Source organism: Ailuropoda melanoleuca, chromosome 11 (assembly GCF_002007445.2).
Source record: "Ailuropoda melanoleuca isolate Jingjing chromosome 11, ASM200744v2, whole genome shotgun sequence".
Classification (NCBI taxonomy): domain Eukaryota; kingdom Metazoa; phylum Chordata; class Mammalia; order Carnivora; family Ursidae; genus Ailuropoda; species Ailuropoda melanoleuca.
In genome coordinates, this window is record NC_048228.1 from 25,948,733 (window position 1) to 25,965,459 (window position 16,727).

A 16,727-nucleotide genomic window follows, 5' to 3' on the forward strand; every position below is an offset into this window, starting at 1 on the left:
CAAGATCACTCTGGCTGCATTGGTGAAAACAGATTATAGGGAGGTAGAGAAGATCTGGGAAGCCATTATTAGGAATACAGGGTACAATATCAGTTTATTTTCCCCAAGTTTTCAGTTTTGTATATATGTAGGTTATATTCTGAACTTAGTTCTCATCAATATTTATTATTACTTCTTTAAGAAGAAAAATAAAACAAAAACCTTTTTATCTTTGTCCAGGTAGTCTCTCTCTTCATTAATCTCAGATGAAGACTATTCCACTTTAGTTTGGGATTTATAAATAAGACGTATAAAATAGATCCTTGTCTTAAAATTAGCTACAAGATTAAAGTTTCTATCTTACATCCTGTTTTTTATTTGTTTCCTATCATATTATTAGGAAAATAATCCTCTGGAAAAAAGAATAATTGGGCGGATATGGATGTGATTTAGATAGTTGGATCTGAGGAACAAGATTAGAATTCAGAAACATTAATATCCACCTTCAATTACATGGTGTGGTAACTTTGTTGTGCTTCATAATAATGAAAAAGTGCTAAACTGATTTTTCACCGAGAATCCAAATGCAGAGAAGTCAGTCCATCTTTACTACCTCTAATGGAGCATATCGTACATGGGATTTCACCATTAAAAATGTTAAATCGAAGAATTGCTCTATTAGGAACATCTAGTGACTCAGGACCTACCCAGATTAGATAATACTCTTATGAAAATTTTATTAACTTGTAATAACGAAATTCTTTGTAGTCAAAGTATTTTGACTTGGCATTTCATCTCTTCAGAACCACACAGAGATGTTTGAATCAAAATTATTCAGGTGTATATTCCCAGATCTCTGTTCTACTATATACTGAGCATTGCGTTGATGCCAAATTACTGTTAGTTTTTGTTTGTCCTTTGGTTGCTCAAAATAAAGACATTGACGTTATCCATCAAACTTGTTCACATTCTGACCACATCCATCCTGGGATTATGTGAAATCAACTTATAACCCCAAAGTTTAATGGATTTATTAGAATGACTGAATGCATTCTAACAAGTTCAATCAACAAGATCTATATTGATAGAATACTCAGGATGAGTTGATTAGGTGAGATTTTAGGATAAATTAACTGCTCTGGCGAATGGGTACTTTTAAAATACAAAAAGAAAAGACATGGATTAAACTTTTGAGTGATTCATAGAACTGTTACAGGAAGCGTATACTCCTGAATATGTATTGATCAAAGCACAATTAAGTGTAAGTAGCATTGAGATTTAAAAAATCATTAAGTAGTTACCTGATAATATGTACAGGTCGAGTAGGAAGAGTATTGTCATTATAACCAAGAAAAATAAAATAAAAGCCAACAACCGGATGAGGAGTATTTGGAAGCATTTGAGAAATGAAACAAAATAGCTACAGAAGTAATTTGTCATGCATAGGTCAGGTCTTAAGAAGGCTAGTGGATCTGAGGAAGATAAGGAGAATTGAAATGATCAAAAGAATTATGGGATTTTGTTGATACATGTAGATGTTTAAATTACTTACAATCATGAAAGGCAAGGCCATGTCAAAAGCAAGACGTGTTGTGGAGCTCTCAGCACCCTGGGGGTGCACTGAGGCAGAGAGCGTGGAAGTCCAGGCCACTGTGTGGGTCTCTGGCAACAGCAGTAACAGTCTGTCGTAGTTCAACCACAGGACCACCCAGTTACACGTTTGGTGGGGATAGTGTGTCTTTTTTTTTTTTTAACCTTTATATAGCTTTATAGCCAAAAAATATGGGACTTTCCAATTCTTGAGGATGGTGTGACTAGAAATTGGAGCTTTATTTCTAGGCGCAAAATTCAGAGCATTTATAGGGCACAAAGAATGTGTGTTCATGTATGTATGTGCACACATTAAGTGATTTTGCCTTCCAGATCTAATACAAGTTGCTATTGATGACAATTTATTTGACTACTGGGATTTAAGATGCTACTTTAAGGATCCTACTGTATGTAAATATTTTTTTAAATATGTTAAGTTGATTGAAACAAAGTTTACAAGCTTAATCTAATAGACATATACAATTAGAGAATGCATAGTTCTTTCTAGCACATGTGGACATTTTTAAAAATTGAGTATTAGTCCACAAATAGTTGCAAAAAAAAAAAATGCCAAAGAGTTGATGTCATGCAGACAAAATTCTCTTGTCTATAGTATAATAAAGTTACTAATCATTTATGAAAATATTAAAAGAAAAAAGCCCAAATCCATATGTTTGGAAACTAAAAACACTTCTGAATAAGTTATACCTCAAAAAAAATGAATTGTAAGGAATCATAAAATACTTGAAATTGAATGACAACTGGTCACTATATGTCAAAACTTGGCACAATGCAGCAGAAACAGTTTTTGAGAGCAGTAAAATGATATAGCAGAAATGAAAATTGAGAGGCCAAATACTGAACTCAACAATTACTCTGTTCTTTTTCTTATCTTTTAACTAAGAAAATGACAAAGAGTAGAGCAATTTATTTTATTTTTTTTTAGTGGAGGGAGGGATAGAGGGGAGTGGGAGGGAGAAGATCTGAAGCGGGCTCCACACCCAGCACAGAGCCTGACATAGGGTTCAGTCTCACGACTGAGATCATGGCCTGAGCCAAAATCAAAAGTTGGATGCTTAACCAACTGAGCCACCCACGCGCCCCTGCAGCAAATGTTTCATGAAAGAAAACAGATAATGGCAAGGATCAAATAAAACAAAAGCTGGGTTTCTTTTTTTAAGAATAATTATATAAACAAAACTATTATAGGAAGGACGAAAGAGAAAGCACAAATTAAAAATATCAGGAATTAAAGACATAATTGTGGACATAGGAGATATTTAAATAATCAGAAGGGAGTACTCTGAGATGCTTTTGGCAATACCTTTTGAGACACAGATGAAGTGACAATTTTGTTTAAAATATAAATTACCGGGGTGCCTGGGTGGCGCAGTTGTTAAGCATCTGCCTTCAGCTCAGGGCGTGATCCCGGCGTTCTGGGATCGAGCCCCACATCAGGCTCCTTTGCTATGAGCCTGCTTCTTCCTCTCCCACTTCCCCTGCTTGTGTTCCCTCTCTCGCTGGCTGTCTCTCTCTCTCTGTCAAATAAAATCTTTAAAAAAAAATAAAATATAAATTACCAATATTAAATCAAGAATAAATGGGAAAGTACAAATAGAGAAGTACAGCTTAAGGAGTTTTTAAAAAAAATAGAAAACATATATAATCACGAAGATGCCATTTCTCCCATATTAATTAATGAAGTCAATTGATTTTTAATTAGAATTCTAATAGAGTTTTTAATTGAACTTGACAGGATGATCCTAAAATTTATATGGAGTGATAAAGGGCCGGGACCTTTATAGGTTTATAAAGAATTGATAAATTTAAATGAAGTTTATTTTTATTTATTTTTTTTTTAAAGATTTTTTTTATTTTACTTATGTGACAGAGAGACAGCCAGCGAGAGAGGGAACACAGCAGGGGAGTGGGAGAGGAAGAAGCAGGCTCCCGGCGGAGGAGCCTGATGTGGGGCTCGATCCCGGAACACCAGGATCACGCCCTGAGCTGAAGGCAGTCGCTTTAACGACTGCGCTACCCAGGCGCCCCTAAATGAAGTTTAAAGGGAAAAAACCTGTGAACAGTTACAAGATACCATAAAAAGAGTTAAAACATAAGCCATTGACTGGGAGAAGATATTTGCATGTAAATGACAGAAGACTTAACAACTTATTCAGATCAACAAGAAAAAGATAACCTAGTAGGGGAAAAAAATGGGCAAACAATACAAATGGACAGTTCACAAAAGAAGATACTTAAATGGCCAGTAAATGTGAGAATTTGCTGTATCTCACCAATAATCAGTGAGATCAAACTAAGACACAACATAGTTTCATAGTTACCAGGTTTTCAAACGTGTGGAAGTCTGATTTTTCCAGGTGTTTCTAAGCACGTGGTCACTATATGTCAAAACTTGCACAAGTTGATATGTTTGATGGGAGTATAAATTGGTACAACTACTTTGAAGGCAAGTAAGTAATTGTAAAAGTTGAAGATACTTACAGTCCCCTGAGCAGAAATTGCTCTTCTAAGTACACGTTCTACAGAGACAGTAATATGTGTGTTTATGTGATCAGACATGGCAAAATTGGAAACTGAGTAAAAGTCTGTGGATAAGAACTGGGTAAATAAACCATAGTATATTTATATGGTGGAATACTGTGTCACAGGCAGAATATGGAAATTAGAACTGTGTGACTCTGCATGGGTAAAACCTGGAAGTGCAGTGCTGGGCAGAAAAAGCTTTTGCAGCAAGACATAGTGCGTAGTATACAAAACACCCAAAGCAGTACCATATATTTTTATGGGTACAGACAGATACGGTATTCATATTTTAGAAACATAAATAAGAACAGTAAGCATTAGCATGGTGGTTACACGTTACTTCTGAGAAGGGAAATAAATACAATTTTAATTTCTGATGAGTAGGGAGAAAAGAAGACTTCAGTTGTAAAGTTTCTGAAATAGCATTAACTCAAAAGTCTAAGAGTAGTGTGTGTTACAATTGTCTCTGCATTTTCTGCGTGTTTGAAGTATTCATAAATTTTAAAGTTTGAATGCCTAGGAAAATAATAGAGAAAATCAGTAAAACCAAAAGCTAGTTCTTTTGAAACGGTCAGTAAAATTGCTGCTACTTTAGCTAGAATGATCAGGAAAGAAGAGAAAGGAGACAAATCTTCAGCATCAGGGATGAGACAAGTGACTTTACTGCTGCTTCTACAGTTATTAGGACAGTAGGAAAATATTGTGAAAAACTTTATACCAGTAAATTTGACAACTTAGATGAAATGGACAGATTCCTTGAGATACGTAAATTACCAAAGTTCGCTGAAGAAGAAATAGGCATGAACAGATTAAATGTGTACTTAAAATCTTTACATAAACTCCACACTTGGCCTCGCTGGCTCCCACTACTTGTATTCAGCATTGCAGGTTCTAGCCAGTGCAGTAAAAAGAAGGGAAGGGCATCCAGCTAATGAAGGAAGGTGATATGAATGTCTGTGTAGAAAATTCGATAAAATCTACCTGAAGGCTACCAGAATAAGTGATTTTAACAAGTTTGTTGCAGGATACAAGATCGATATACAAAAAAAAACAAGTATATTTTTATAGGCTAGCAATAAACAGTTGGAAACTAAAAATAAATATGATATTTACAATGGCATCAAAAGTATGAAACACCTAGGGATAAATCTGGAAAAAAATATATGTGAAGAACCTATAAGCTATAAAGCATTGCCAACAGACATCAGAGAACTAAATTCATAGATTTATTTGTAAACATAAATATATCATTTTATAGGTTGGAAGACTCAAATTATGATGTTCTTCTCAAAATGGATTCAGTGCAATGTCAGTCAAATTCTAATACACTTTTTTATAGAAATTAACAAACTCATGTATATAAGTACCAGAGACCTAGAATAAACTAAATAACTTTATAAGAAAGAAAGTTGGAATAGTAACTTTCTTATTTCAGGACATTTTATAAAACTATAGTAGTCCAGAGACTTAAGTAATTGTGTAAAACTAGACAAATCAATGAAACCAAATCCAGAAATAGACCTACATAGATGTGGACAACTGATTTTCAAAATGATAATCTTTTCAACGAGTAGTACTTGAACAGTTGGCTATGCCATATGGTACCAAAGAAACCTCACTTCAATCCATACCTTGCACTGTATATATGATAATTGTCTAAAATGTATCCTAGATCAAAATCTAAAACAAAAAACTATAAGCCTATTTTGGTCTTCGGTTAGTTAGGCAGTTTTTTAGATATGGCATTAAAAGCATAACCTAATTTTTAAAATGATAAATTGAATTTCATCAAAGTTAAAAATTTCTCTTCTATAAAAAAATACTCTTAGGAGAATGAAAAGCCTCATACAGTAAGAAAATATTTGAAAATCATATACCTGATAAAGGGGCTTGTACTAGAATATATAAAGAACTCTCACAATTCATTAATAAGAAAATAAAACATGCCCTCACCCCCAAAAGAAATGTGCAAAATATTTGAATGGTCGCTTTGCCAAAGAAGACATACTGAGAACACGTGACATGGTGCTCAACTTGACTAGTCATTAAGGAAATATAAATTAAAAACCACAATGACATGCTTATGCACACTTCCTAGAATAGCTAACAGTTTAAAAGATTGGCCATTCCAGTTGTTGGCAAGAATGTGGAGGAACTGGTCGTTCCGTAGCCTGCTGGTTGGAATGAAAAGTGATAGAACCACTGTGGAAAAAACAATTTGGCATTTTTGTGAGAAGTTAAGCATATACCTACTATGCGATCTAGCCATTCCACTTTTAGATATTTACCCAAGAGAAATTGAAGTATCTGTCCATACAAAGACTTGTACACAAATGTTTATATCAGCTCTCTTTGTAATAGACAGCAAGTGAAAACAACCCAAGTGTCCATCGACAGATGAATGGATAGATTGTGGTGTATTCAGATTGTATGTTCAGCAGTAGGAGTACTGCTCAGCAATAAAAAGAAACGAATATGTGGTACATGCTGGAACGTGGCTGAATTTAAAAAATATTGAGTGAAAAAAGGCAGACATATCATACATATTATATCATACCGTTTATATAAAATTTTAAGAAATGCAAATGCTCGTGTGTAGTGACACAAAACATCATTGGTTGGAGAGTTTAGGAGAGAGCCAGGAAGGAAAGATTTCACAATTTCCTTTATAGGGACAGGAGGAAATTGGGGGTAATGGGGAATATGTTTATTATCTTAATTGCGATAATGACTTCATGAGTGTGTATATATGTCAAAACTGACTAAACGATATGTGCACCATTTATTTTATGTCCGTGTTAGTCCAGTGAGTTTCTTTATGGAAAAAAAAAGTTCGAGTCAGACTGTCTAGGTCCAAATACCAGGTCTTTCGTTCATAACTTAAGGCAAATTATTTAACTTATTTATGCCTGGTTTCTTTATTCATAAAATGGAGCTAAAAATATTATCTTCCTTATAAGAGTTACTGCAGAGAACCGAATGAGATAATCCAGGTAAAATGTGAAGCAGCTAGAAAGTGTTCAGTACATGCTGGGTTTTAACATCACTATTGGCATTAATGTTGTCGAATTAAATTTTTAGACCTCAGAGAGAAAAATCCCTTCTATTCCAGCTTCTTGAATACTTCCGGTGATGAGGCTGTGACTCCTTCATGAGATAGCCCATCCCATTGTTGGGTATTGGAAAAGTCATTGTGACTAATTTAAATTATTCAGTGAGAATCAGTCCTGTATTCAGAGACTTAAACAGGAAGAAAGGGAAGAGGAAACAGAAAAAGTTAGTTTCCACAACATAACAACTTACTCTAATACTTAACCACTTTTCCCATCTGGGAATGTTTTCCCCAGAATTTTCCCATATGCTTCTATTTAAGCACTTTCCTTGTATTCTCCTGAGGAAACGGAAAACCTCTAGGCATCATGCAAAGTTGGGGAAAGTTTGAATTAGGTAATTTGTAAGGTTTTTTTAGTATTTGGTGAGTGTAGTCATTTTACTGGGGGGGAAAAAAAGAATTGACCTTTGTGAGTTTGCACACACAAACTCAGTGCATGTAGGACTTTAGAAGGAACCAGATTCATTGCTAAAGAAATTCCCAGACTTGCCTCAGGCCCTACACAACCTGGTAGCCACAGGGATTAAAATTCTTAGAATTTAGGATTCAGGGCAAAGAGAAAAAGTAAGCACACTCCCACTCAGTTGCAGGGCCCACTCTCCTCATACTGTAAACCTTTAGCTCACAGGAGTGGTAGAAAGCACTAGAAACTTCTGGAACGGGAGGAGAGAGTACCTCCCAGAGAAGTCTCAGCAGCCACAGTGTGACTTTGTTTCTGCCTTCACTGGGCCAGGTTTCCCCTAAAAGCAGTCTCAGGAAACCTGGAGCACACAAAACTCAGAGATGGCCATGATGATGGTTCATGGGTTCATGAGTAATGCATTGAAGGAGAAGAGAAAGGGGGAAATTTCTACTTTAATTTAAAAATGTTCTGGCTACATTTGGTAGACTGACTGACTTTAGTGGAGCAGTGATATCTGCGGTGTTGTATGAAATTTGGGACGGCGATTTTGTATTTGATGTCAGGACTCCTCAGCTGAGTGTTAAAGAGCACTACACTAGAATCAGGTCCTGGTTTATCAAAAAAGACATTTTAAAAAATTTTAGTAGTGGATTACCATAAAGATGTTCCCTTTTGGCTTCTTAAAAGCTCACTCTGCATCACCACTCAAAGGTGAACAAAACAAATGAAAGTAAGGTCAATCATTGTGTTCGATTCTAGCCAATTATATACATTATTGAAAGGAAGGCAAAGTAGATTAAACTTACCTAACCTTAAGTACTCTACATTTTGTCTATGAATAACTAAGAATTGGTCATATTTTGCTGGGTTTCTAAAGCAAAAATCAGAAAAGAAATGTAAAAGTAAAATTCATGCACAGGAACTGCCTTATGAACTATGGAAATATAATGCAGGAAGAGAATAGTCAAGATAATTTAATTCAGCTACATTCCTGCAATACCTGAATGAAAAACTGGGAACTTTTTGTCCCTTTAATTTTGAACCCTTATAATAAAGTGAAAGAATATCAATTCTTACATAGGAAAGCACAGTTTTATATTGTTTCAGTCAATGTATCATGTTAGTTGATTAAGTTGAACAGATGTAACCTGCAATTGAAGATGCTTGTAGGGACCTGGTGGAGTTATTTGAAGGAGAGACACTGAGTACAGAGCGGTTGTGTTAGTGGTTCATAGCAGCTTAAAATACAGGTGAAGCATGAATCGGGCAGAAGCTAGAGTAAGCTTGCTTTGGTGGGTAAAAGAAAGAGGAATACTTTGGTAATACAAACTCTAGATTAGTTCGAAAGAAAGATATGAATATTCATGAGAAGTATTTTTGGAGTGGGGAAAAGGAAAGAAGATGGCGTTTTTAGAATAAGAGTATAAATAATACTGTTTTGTGGAGAATTTATATTAGATAATTAGAGGGTGCACACATTTTTTCCCAGTAAGTAACTGAAAATGCTTTCTTACCGTGAAAATGTTGTGGTGGTGACTCCCCACGGTGAGAGTTGGGATTGGGTCACTTTTAGGTGCTCCTCTGTGCTGCTCTTAGTTCTTCCACTTTTTGTAAGCAGGTGTGTGGTGTGTTGGTACTTTAAGAATCAGGAAGCCATTGACTGCAGGTGAAGAATTGAAGAGCAGATGTGTCTCATGAACCCCTTGTTTTCAAATTTAAGTGTTGGTCTCTCTTTTGGCATATGTTAATATGGAAAAATCTTAAAAGAAAAAAAGCCCCAAACTAGAGGAGTTCTTATCTCTGCATGTTCGATTTATTGGTGATGTTTATTTTCTTTTTTATAAGGCTTTGTACATACTGAATATATTCTACTAACCAAGAAATACATTTTAAGATTGAAGAAATAAGGAGGTATCTGACTGGCTCAGTTGGTAGAGCATATAACTCTTGATCTTGGGGTTGTGAGTTTGAGCCCCACGTTGGGTGTGGCAATTACTTAAAAACAATCTTTAAAAAAAGAATGAAGAACTAAGAACATTCTATTTTTTAAAATTTTACTTATGCGAGAGGGAGAATGCATAGGGAGAGAGAGAAAAAAAAAGAGCACGGGAAGGCAGAGGGAGAGGGAGAAGCAGGCTCCCCAACCGAGCAGGGAGCCCGATGCAGGACTAGATCCCAGAACCCTGGAGTCATGACCTAAGCCAAAGGCAGATGCTTAACCAACTGAGCCACCCAGGCGTCCCTGGCAATTATTTTTAAAATAAATGTAATGATAAATGGTTTAGCTAGAGTAGTTTGTTTCTATCCTGTAATACTTTTTAGGTTAATGAGAAGTTGCTCAGTTATTCTCTTCTATACAGGCATACCTCATTTTATTGCCATTCACTTTATTGTCCTTCACAGATCCTGCATTGTCTACACATTGAGGTTTGTGGTAACTGTTAAGCAAGTCTGTTGACTCTGTGCCACTTTTCTAAAAGTGTTTGCTCACCTTGTGTCTCTGTCACGTTTTGGTAATTCTCGCAGTATTTCAAACTTTTTTATTTGTTTTGGTAATTCTCACAGTATTTCAGACTCTTTTATTATCATATTTGTTATGGTGATCTGTGATGAGGGAGCTTTGATGTTACTATTGCAATTGTTTTGGGGCACCGCAGACCACACTCATAAAAGACAGTGAACATAATGGATAAATGTTGTGTGTGTGTTCTGACTGTTCCACTATCTGGCAGTTTCCCATCTGGCCCAAAGAGAGGCTTTCCTATTGCCTGAGACACAATAATATTGAAATTAGGCCAATTAATAACCCTACAATGGCCTCTGAGTGTTCAGGTGAAATGAAGAGTACCACATCTTTTTAAATCAAAGGGTAGAAACGACGAAGCTTAATGGAGAAGGCACATGTCAAAAGCCAAGACAGGCCCAAAGCAAGGCCTCTTGCTTCATAAAATTAGCTAAATAGTGAACGCAAAGGAAAAGTTCTTGACTACTGCAGTGATAAGACAGCAAAACAGCCTTATTGCTGCTATGGAGAAAGTTTGAGTGGTCTGGACGGAAGATCAAACCAGCTACAACATTCCCTTAAGCCAAAGCCTAATCTAGAGCAAGGCCCTAGTTCTCAGTTCTGTGAAGGCTGAGAGAGGGGAGGAAGCTGCAGAAGAGAAGCCGGAAGCTAGCAGAGGCCGGTTCGTGAGGTTTTAGGAAAGAAGCCGTCTCCGTAACAAGTTCAAGGTGAGGCAGCCAGTGCTGGTGTAGGAGAAGCTGCAGCAAGTCGGCAGCAAGTCTAGCTGAGATGCTAACGAGAGTGGTGACACGAAACAGCGGATCTGCAGTGTAGATGAAACAGCCTTACACTGGAAAACGATGCCATCTACAACTTTCATAGCTAGAGAGAAGTCAGCACTTGGCTTCCAGAGCTTCAGAGGACAGGCCGACTTGTCAGGGGCTAATGCAGCTGGTGACTTCATTGCCATCCCAAAATCCTCGGACCCTTAGATTATGCTAATAACTCTACTCGCTCTGTGCTCTGTAAATGGAGCAACAAAGCCTGAATGACAGCACATCTGTTTACAACATGGTTTACTGAATATTTAAGCCCACTGTTGAGACCTACTGCTTAGAAAAAAAGGTTCCTTTCACAATATTATGACTCCTTGACAATGCATCTGGTCAGCCAAGACAGCTGATGGTGATATACGGTGAAATTCATGTTGTTTCCATGCCCGCTAACACCACATGCATTCTGCAGCCCATGGATCAAAGGAGTAATTTGGACTTTCTAGTCTTACTACTTAAATACATTTCATAAAGCTGTAGCTGCTACCGAGAAGTGATTCCTCTGATGGATCTGGGCAAAGTAAATTGAAAACCTTCTAGAAAGGATTCACCATTCTAGATGCCATTAAGAACATTTGTAATTCAAAGGAAGAGGTCAAAATATGAACGTGAACAGGAGTTTGGAAGAAGTTGATTCCAGCCTTCATGGATGACTTGGGGTTCAAGACTTCAGTGGAGCAGGTGGCTGCAGATGCGGTGGGAACAGCAAGAGAACTGGAATGACAAGTGGAGTTTGAAGATGGGACTGACTTGCGATCTCATGGTAAAAGTTGAATGGATGAGGAGTTGCTTATTGTGGATAAGCAAAGAAAGTGATTTCTTGAGATGAAATTTGTTCCTGGTGAAGATGCTGTGAAGATTGTTGAAGTGACAACAAAGGACTTAGAATATTACATAAATTCAGTTGATAAAGTAGCGGCAGGGTTTGAGAGGATTGACTCCAGTTTGAAGCAAGTTTTACTGTAGGTAAAATGCTATCAAACAGCATCACATGCTGCAGAGAAATGATTCATGAGAGGAGGAGTTAGTCGATGTGGCAGACGTCATTGTCTTATTTTAAGAAACAGCTAAGGCACCCAAGCTTGTGGAACCACCAGCCTGATCGGTCAGCAGCCGTCAACATCAAGGCAAGACCCTCCAGCGGCAAAAAGATTGTAACTCACTGAAAGCTCAGGCGATGGTTAGCATTTTTTAGCAATAATTTTTAAGTTAAGGTATGTACATTGTTATTTTAGATATAATGCTGTTTATTGCACACTTAATAGACCAGACGGTATGCATAACCTTTACTAGGAAATCAAAAATTCATTTGATTGACTTTATTGCAATATTTGCATTATTGCAGTGGCAGAACCAGACTCGCAGTCTCTCTGATGTAGGCCTACATACCACACATTTCCTTCCTCTGAAATGTTTGGCAGCTCCAGCAAGAAGCAGCTGCTTATTTTAAACAGGAAATCTGAACAGCTAACTTTCCAACAAACTTTGTAATAGATGTCCTGCACAACTGGAAGAGCATACCAATTTCAAAGAATAAACAAGTTACTCCATCTTATTGTCTGTGTAGTAAAACAGCCATCACATCTCAGAGGCCTAGCCTGAATGAGTGTACTTTTTATACTGTGGTGTTACTTTTCACACCCAGGTTTACATAAGTTTGATCATCCTCCAGACTAACCATCGTTAAGCATTTTCTCTGTGCTAGGAAGCTGAACAGAATTTTTCCTTGTTTTTTTTTTTTTTTTTTGAAGTACTTGGAAATCTCTAGGATGTTTTACATAGAATTTATACAGAGGTTTTCTTTATTTACATTGTTACATCATTTTTCTATGACAGAACATAAAGTATATTTGATTAGTTTTTTTCTTAAAGAGTAGAAGGAAAAATAACGTTTAATCATAAATAAAGTATTTATGATTCAGAGGAATGTGTTAGGGTGCTCCAAAGAAACAATAGGATGTATAGATCTATGTAAAAAGGGATTGTGGAGCCTTCGTGAGTCCAGAATCTGGTGAGTAGGCCAGCAAGCTGGAGACAGATGAAGTGCAAAGATAGTTTGCTGGAAAATTTCCTCTTGCTTGGGGAGGTTGGTCTTTTTGTTCTAGTCATACCTTCAACTGATTGGCTGAGGCCCACTCACATTATGGAGGGCAGTCTGCTTTACTGAGAGTTTGCCTATTTAAATATTAATCTCAGCTACAAACACCCTCCATGTTGACACATTAACTATCACAGGGACTATTTTAATGTTGCTGAAATTTAAGTTTTTCTCCTACTGACCTGTTATTCAGTACTGCCCTTAGACCTAAGCAAGGAAGGCCCTGCTTTGCTCTGGCCTTCATTAGTTATACCCCTCCCCACAAGGCAAGACCAAGGGACCAAAGTTGTGCATTCACTGGGAGCTAACCCACACTCCATACCAACCTCTAGCTACTCAAAACCCTGGAATTCTTTGCCCGGACAGTTGCAAGCCTGTATCCAGGGTCTTCACGGGCCTTTCCCCAAGCCTGTGCTCATTCCTTTGTGAACAGTGTGCTCACTGTTACTTCTGCAGGGGCCATTGGGTGGCTTTTCGGAGATGGGGAGTACATAGATGTGTGGGCTCGGATTTCTGCCCTTGTGCAAGTGAGGCCCGTGATCCAGACTGCAGCCTGTGGATGGAAGAGAAGTGGGCCTCTTTTCCTGACTCTGCTGTACTCAGGCAGCCTCTGGGGTGTCTAGAATGCTAAACAGAGGGCTTCCAAGTCATTACAAAAATATATTTCTCAAGATAGGAGGATGGAGCATACTTTATACTCCATCACTTTGTTAGCTTGATTTACAACTTTTTAGTATTCACACATATGGTATACAGTCTTGCCTTTGTACCTTTGCCCCAAACCTCAAATGTTCGAAGGAGATCTCTTTCCTGTTGAGGATGACCAAAATCAGAGAATTAAAAGTTGATTATTAAATTGGAAATCTCAAATGTGTCGTAAAATCAGGATAGTGGTTTTCCCGAGGGGAGAAGAAGTTATGATTAGGGAAGGGCCTGGCCTGTTCTGTTCCTCGGCTTGGGTGGTGATTACATACATTTATCCTTGGGCTTTGTGCATTCCTGCACGGGTGAGGGGTCTCAATAAAATGTTCAAGAAAACCAAAACAAAACACAAAAACCTAAAAAATGTTCCTAATTAAGAAAACAAGTCTGATATCTCAGAAAGCCTTTCTTTCAGACTCGTCTATCACAGACTATACTACATTTGTTCTAAAAATCTTGGCCTAGTCATGGAAATAAACAGAAAAATTAATATAAATGCTCTGGAGAACAGCTAAGTAAATTATATAGTGTGCTGTGTGTGTGCATGTGTGTGACGTGTCTGTGAATGTGTGTGTTGGGTTTTTGTCTTCTAGTCTCAGCCAGAGAAGCGACTGAAAGAAAACCTCTCCCTCACTCCTCTTTGCATTCTCAGTAGTTCCCATGGGTTAATGAGAAAGATGTTCTCAAGCGTGCTTTTTTTATTTGACTCTCAATCTGTGGTTTGTTTATCCAAAAGAAGCAGTAATGATAATTAAAGGCAAAGCGGAGTACTTACTTTTTCAGGTTAAAGAACCATTGACATAAAGTTCTGTAGATTCATGAAAAAAAAATTGTGGATGTAGTTTCCACCTCTAAATATTCGTAACAGGGACTCTTCTTTGTTACCTTTCAGGTGTCCTCCTCACCGAATAAGGAGAGTAAAGAAGAAGGTGTGGTGTATTTTGGTTCTTGACGAGCTAGATGTATAAATTTGTTTATAGTGGTGGAAACCAGAAAAAGTACAATAGATCAATTTAAAAGTTATATAAACCAAGTAAAATACTTTTTAAAATAGTCATTAAAATTTTCAGATGAAATCAATTATTCCCTAATTTCAGAAAATGAGAAAGAGTACATATATTACTTTCAGGCTAGAAAATAGTTTGATTGTGTTAGTGACTTTTTTGGTGAAGTGCTGAGAGGTTTCAGGTAGTTCTGATAAATTTAATGAGACTCCAGATATCTGAATTTGGGAGATTTTCTTTGTTATCTCATCATTTTAATGAATCACTCATTTTAAATATCTTAAAATCAAAATTTATAGTAGGATTGAAGAAACTATATTCAGTACTATATTTTGTTACCGTTATTTGAAGCTGTTTTGAGAAGCAAGTAAAATGTGTAGTAAAAATTTCAGAATATAAGCATAGGCACAAAGCATTCATCTTTGAAACTTTGCAAGATTTTTGGCCCTTTGTTTTAATATAAAACATTAGAAGAGCATGCAACTCACAAAATTGGAGGAAAAATGAGAACTATTTACTCTGTCAAGTTCTACGATGTTTAGAAAAGAGCAGATCTGTAGACATTTCATGGGAAAGCAAGCTATATTCCTTATATGGGAAACTAACAGACTGTTTCTTTGCAATACTATCCCATTTTGGATATTTGACAGGCAGTCAAGTTTTACCGTACAAGGTTTTCCTAGACCTTTCATGCTGTAGCTGGGACACTAACTTCTGTGTTACCCAGTAGAGACTAAAATGACCCAGAAAGATGTAGGGAATAAAATGGGAAGGCTCTGGAATTTTTAGCACAGTTTTATATAAGGCTTGAGCCAAATGAGAGAACTTAGGGACAAGAGTTTAAAGGGGAGTAACTTGAAATGGGGAAATGTGTTGTACCAAGCTTATGATTGTTTTTCTCTATCTAAATACTTATAAAGTTCTAAATTAAATTTGTCTTCCCTCCTCTCTCCCTCCCTCGCTCTTGACCCCTTCCTTGACACCCTCTTCCCCATTTCAGACACAGAGCAAGTGTGGCACTTCCTTGACAAGTGATTCGAACATTTGAAGTTCTGCCATCAAGATTCCAATCTCCAAGGACCCCACGACTCCCTCTCCCCCAAGTGCTAGCAACAGGCCGATCTATGAGAGTTTACTGACTTCCTGTTGAAACTTCTTTTTTTCCCCCTCAGTCTTTTTTGAGATATACAATATGTAAATAAAGACTGATATTTTTAAATTATTTGGATATTTATTGATATGAAAAGAAGATTTTGTTTAATTTCATAGCAGAAATTTAGAAGCATTGAGTTTTGACCAGTTCTAATTTCTGTGGCTGAAGGAACCCAGCAGTTTTGTTAGCTTTTATTTCTATTGGTTAATACAGAAATTACAAGTTTAGTAAGTTAATTAGATTGTTGTAGATAATTATTCTCATTTTCATACCATGTTATCTTTTTTCAGCTTGCTGGTGGAAACTTTGTTTAACCAAACTCTGTCATCTTATTAGGCCTGTGTAAGTGTGTTTACATTTATTAAGGCTCTTTCCTAGAATTTATTATTTTAGAGGGCCTAGACCTCTCTGATTCTCATTCAGTCCCCTCAGTCTCAATTCTCATCTCTCTGGCAATGATGCTGAGGTCTTCATAAGAAGCCCGGGTCTCTCACCTGAGGTCTGTCTCTTGGATGCCTGCAACCCCTCTGGTCTAGAGCTGAATGCTCTTATCCTCCCTTGTTCTTCAGCAGTGGAATTCACATTCTCCTAGCCCCTCACTCAAACCCTTGAAATCATATTGAACTTCCTCCTGTCTTCATTCATTCATGAAGATCATCTAAATGTTTCTCGGCCCTCTCCATTCTTCCCACCCACACCGTGCTGGTTTCCCCTCTGATTTCACTGGGGTCCTTGGGCCAGCCCCTCTCCGTGCCTCCGGGATCCAGACCCCTGCCTCAGCCCCATTGCTCTTGCTCCATTTCATG

The 16,727-nt window shown here is 37.2% G+C and overlaps 1 protein-coding gene across 1 annotated transcript in view; it reads left to right on the plus strand.

Annotated features, from left to right (window-relative positions):
* The window catches only part of PPA2 (inorganic pyrophosphatase 2), a gene marked incomplete at its 5' end in the record, with an annotated part of 78,798 nt that extends 62,808 nt beyond the window's left edge, over nucleotides 1-15,990 (plus strand). The window contains 3 exons of the mRNA XM_034672119.1: nucleotides 10,032-10,055; nucleotides 14,657-14,693; nucleotides 15,769-15,990. Coding sequence (XP_034528010.1) covers nucleotides 10,032-10,055; nucleotides 14,657-14,693; nucleotides 15,769-15,803 — 96 coding nt within the window. The remainder of the gene's footprint in view (nucleotides 1-10,031; nucleotides 10,056-14,656; nucleotides 14,694-15,768) is intronic.
* Between the last annotated feature and the right edge of the window lie 737 nt (nucleotides 15,991-16,727).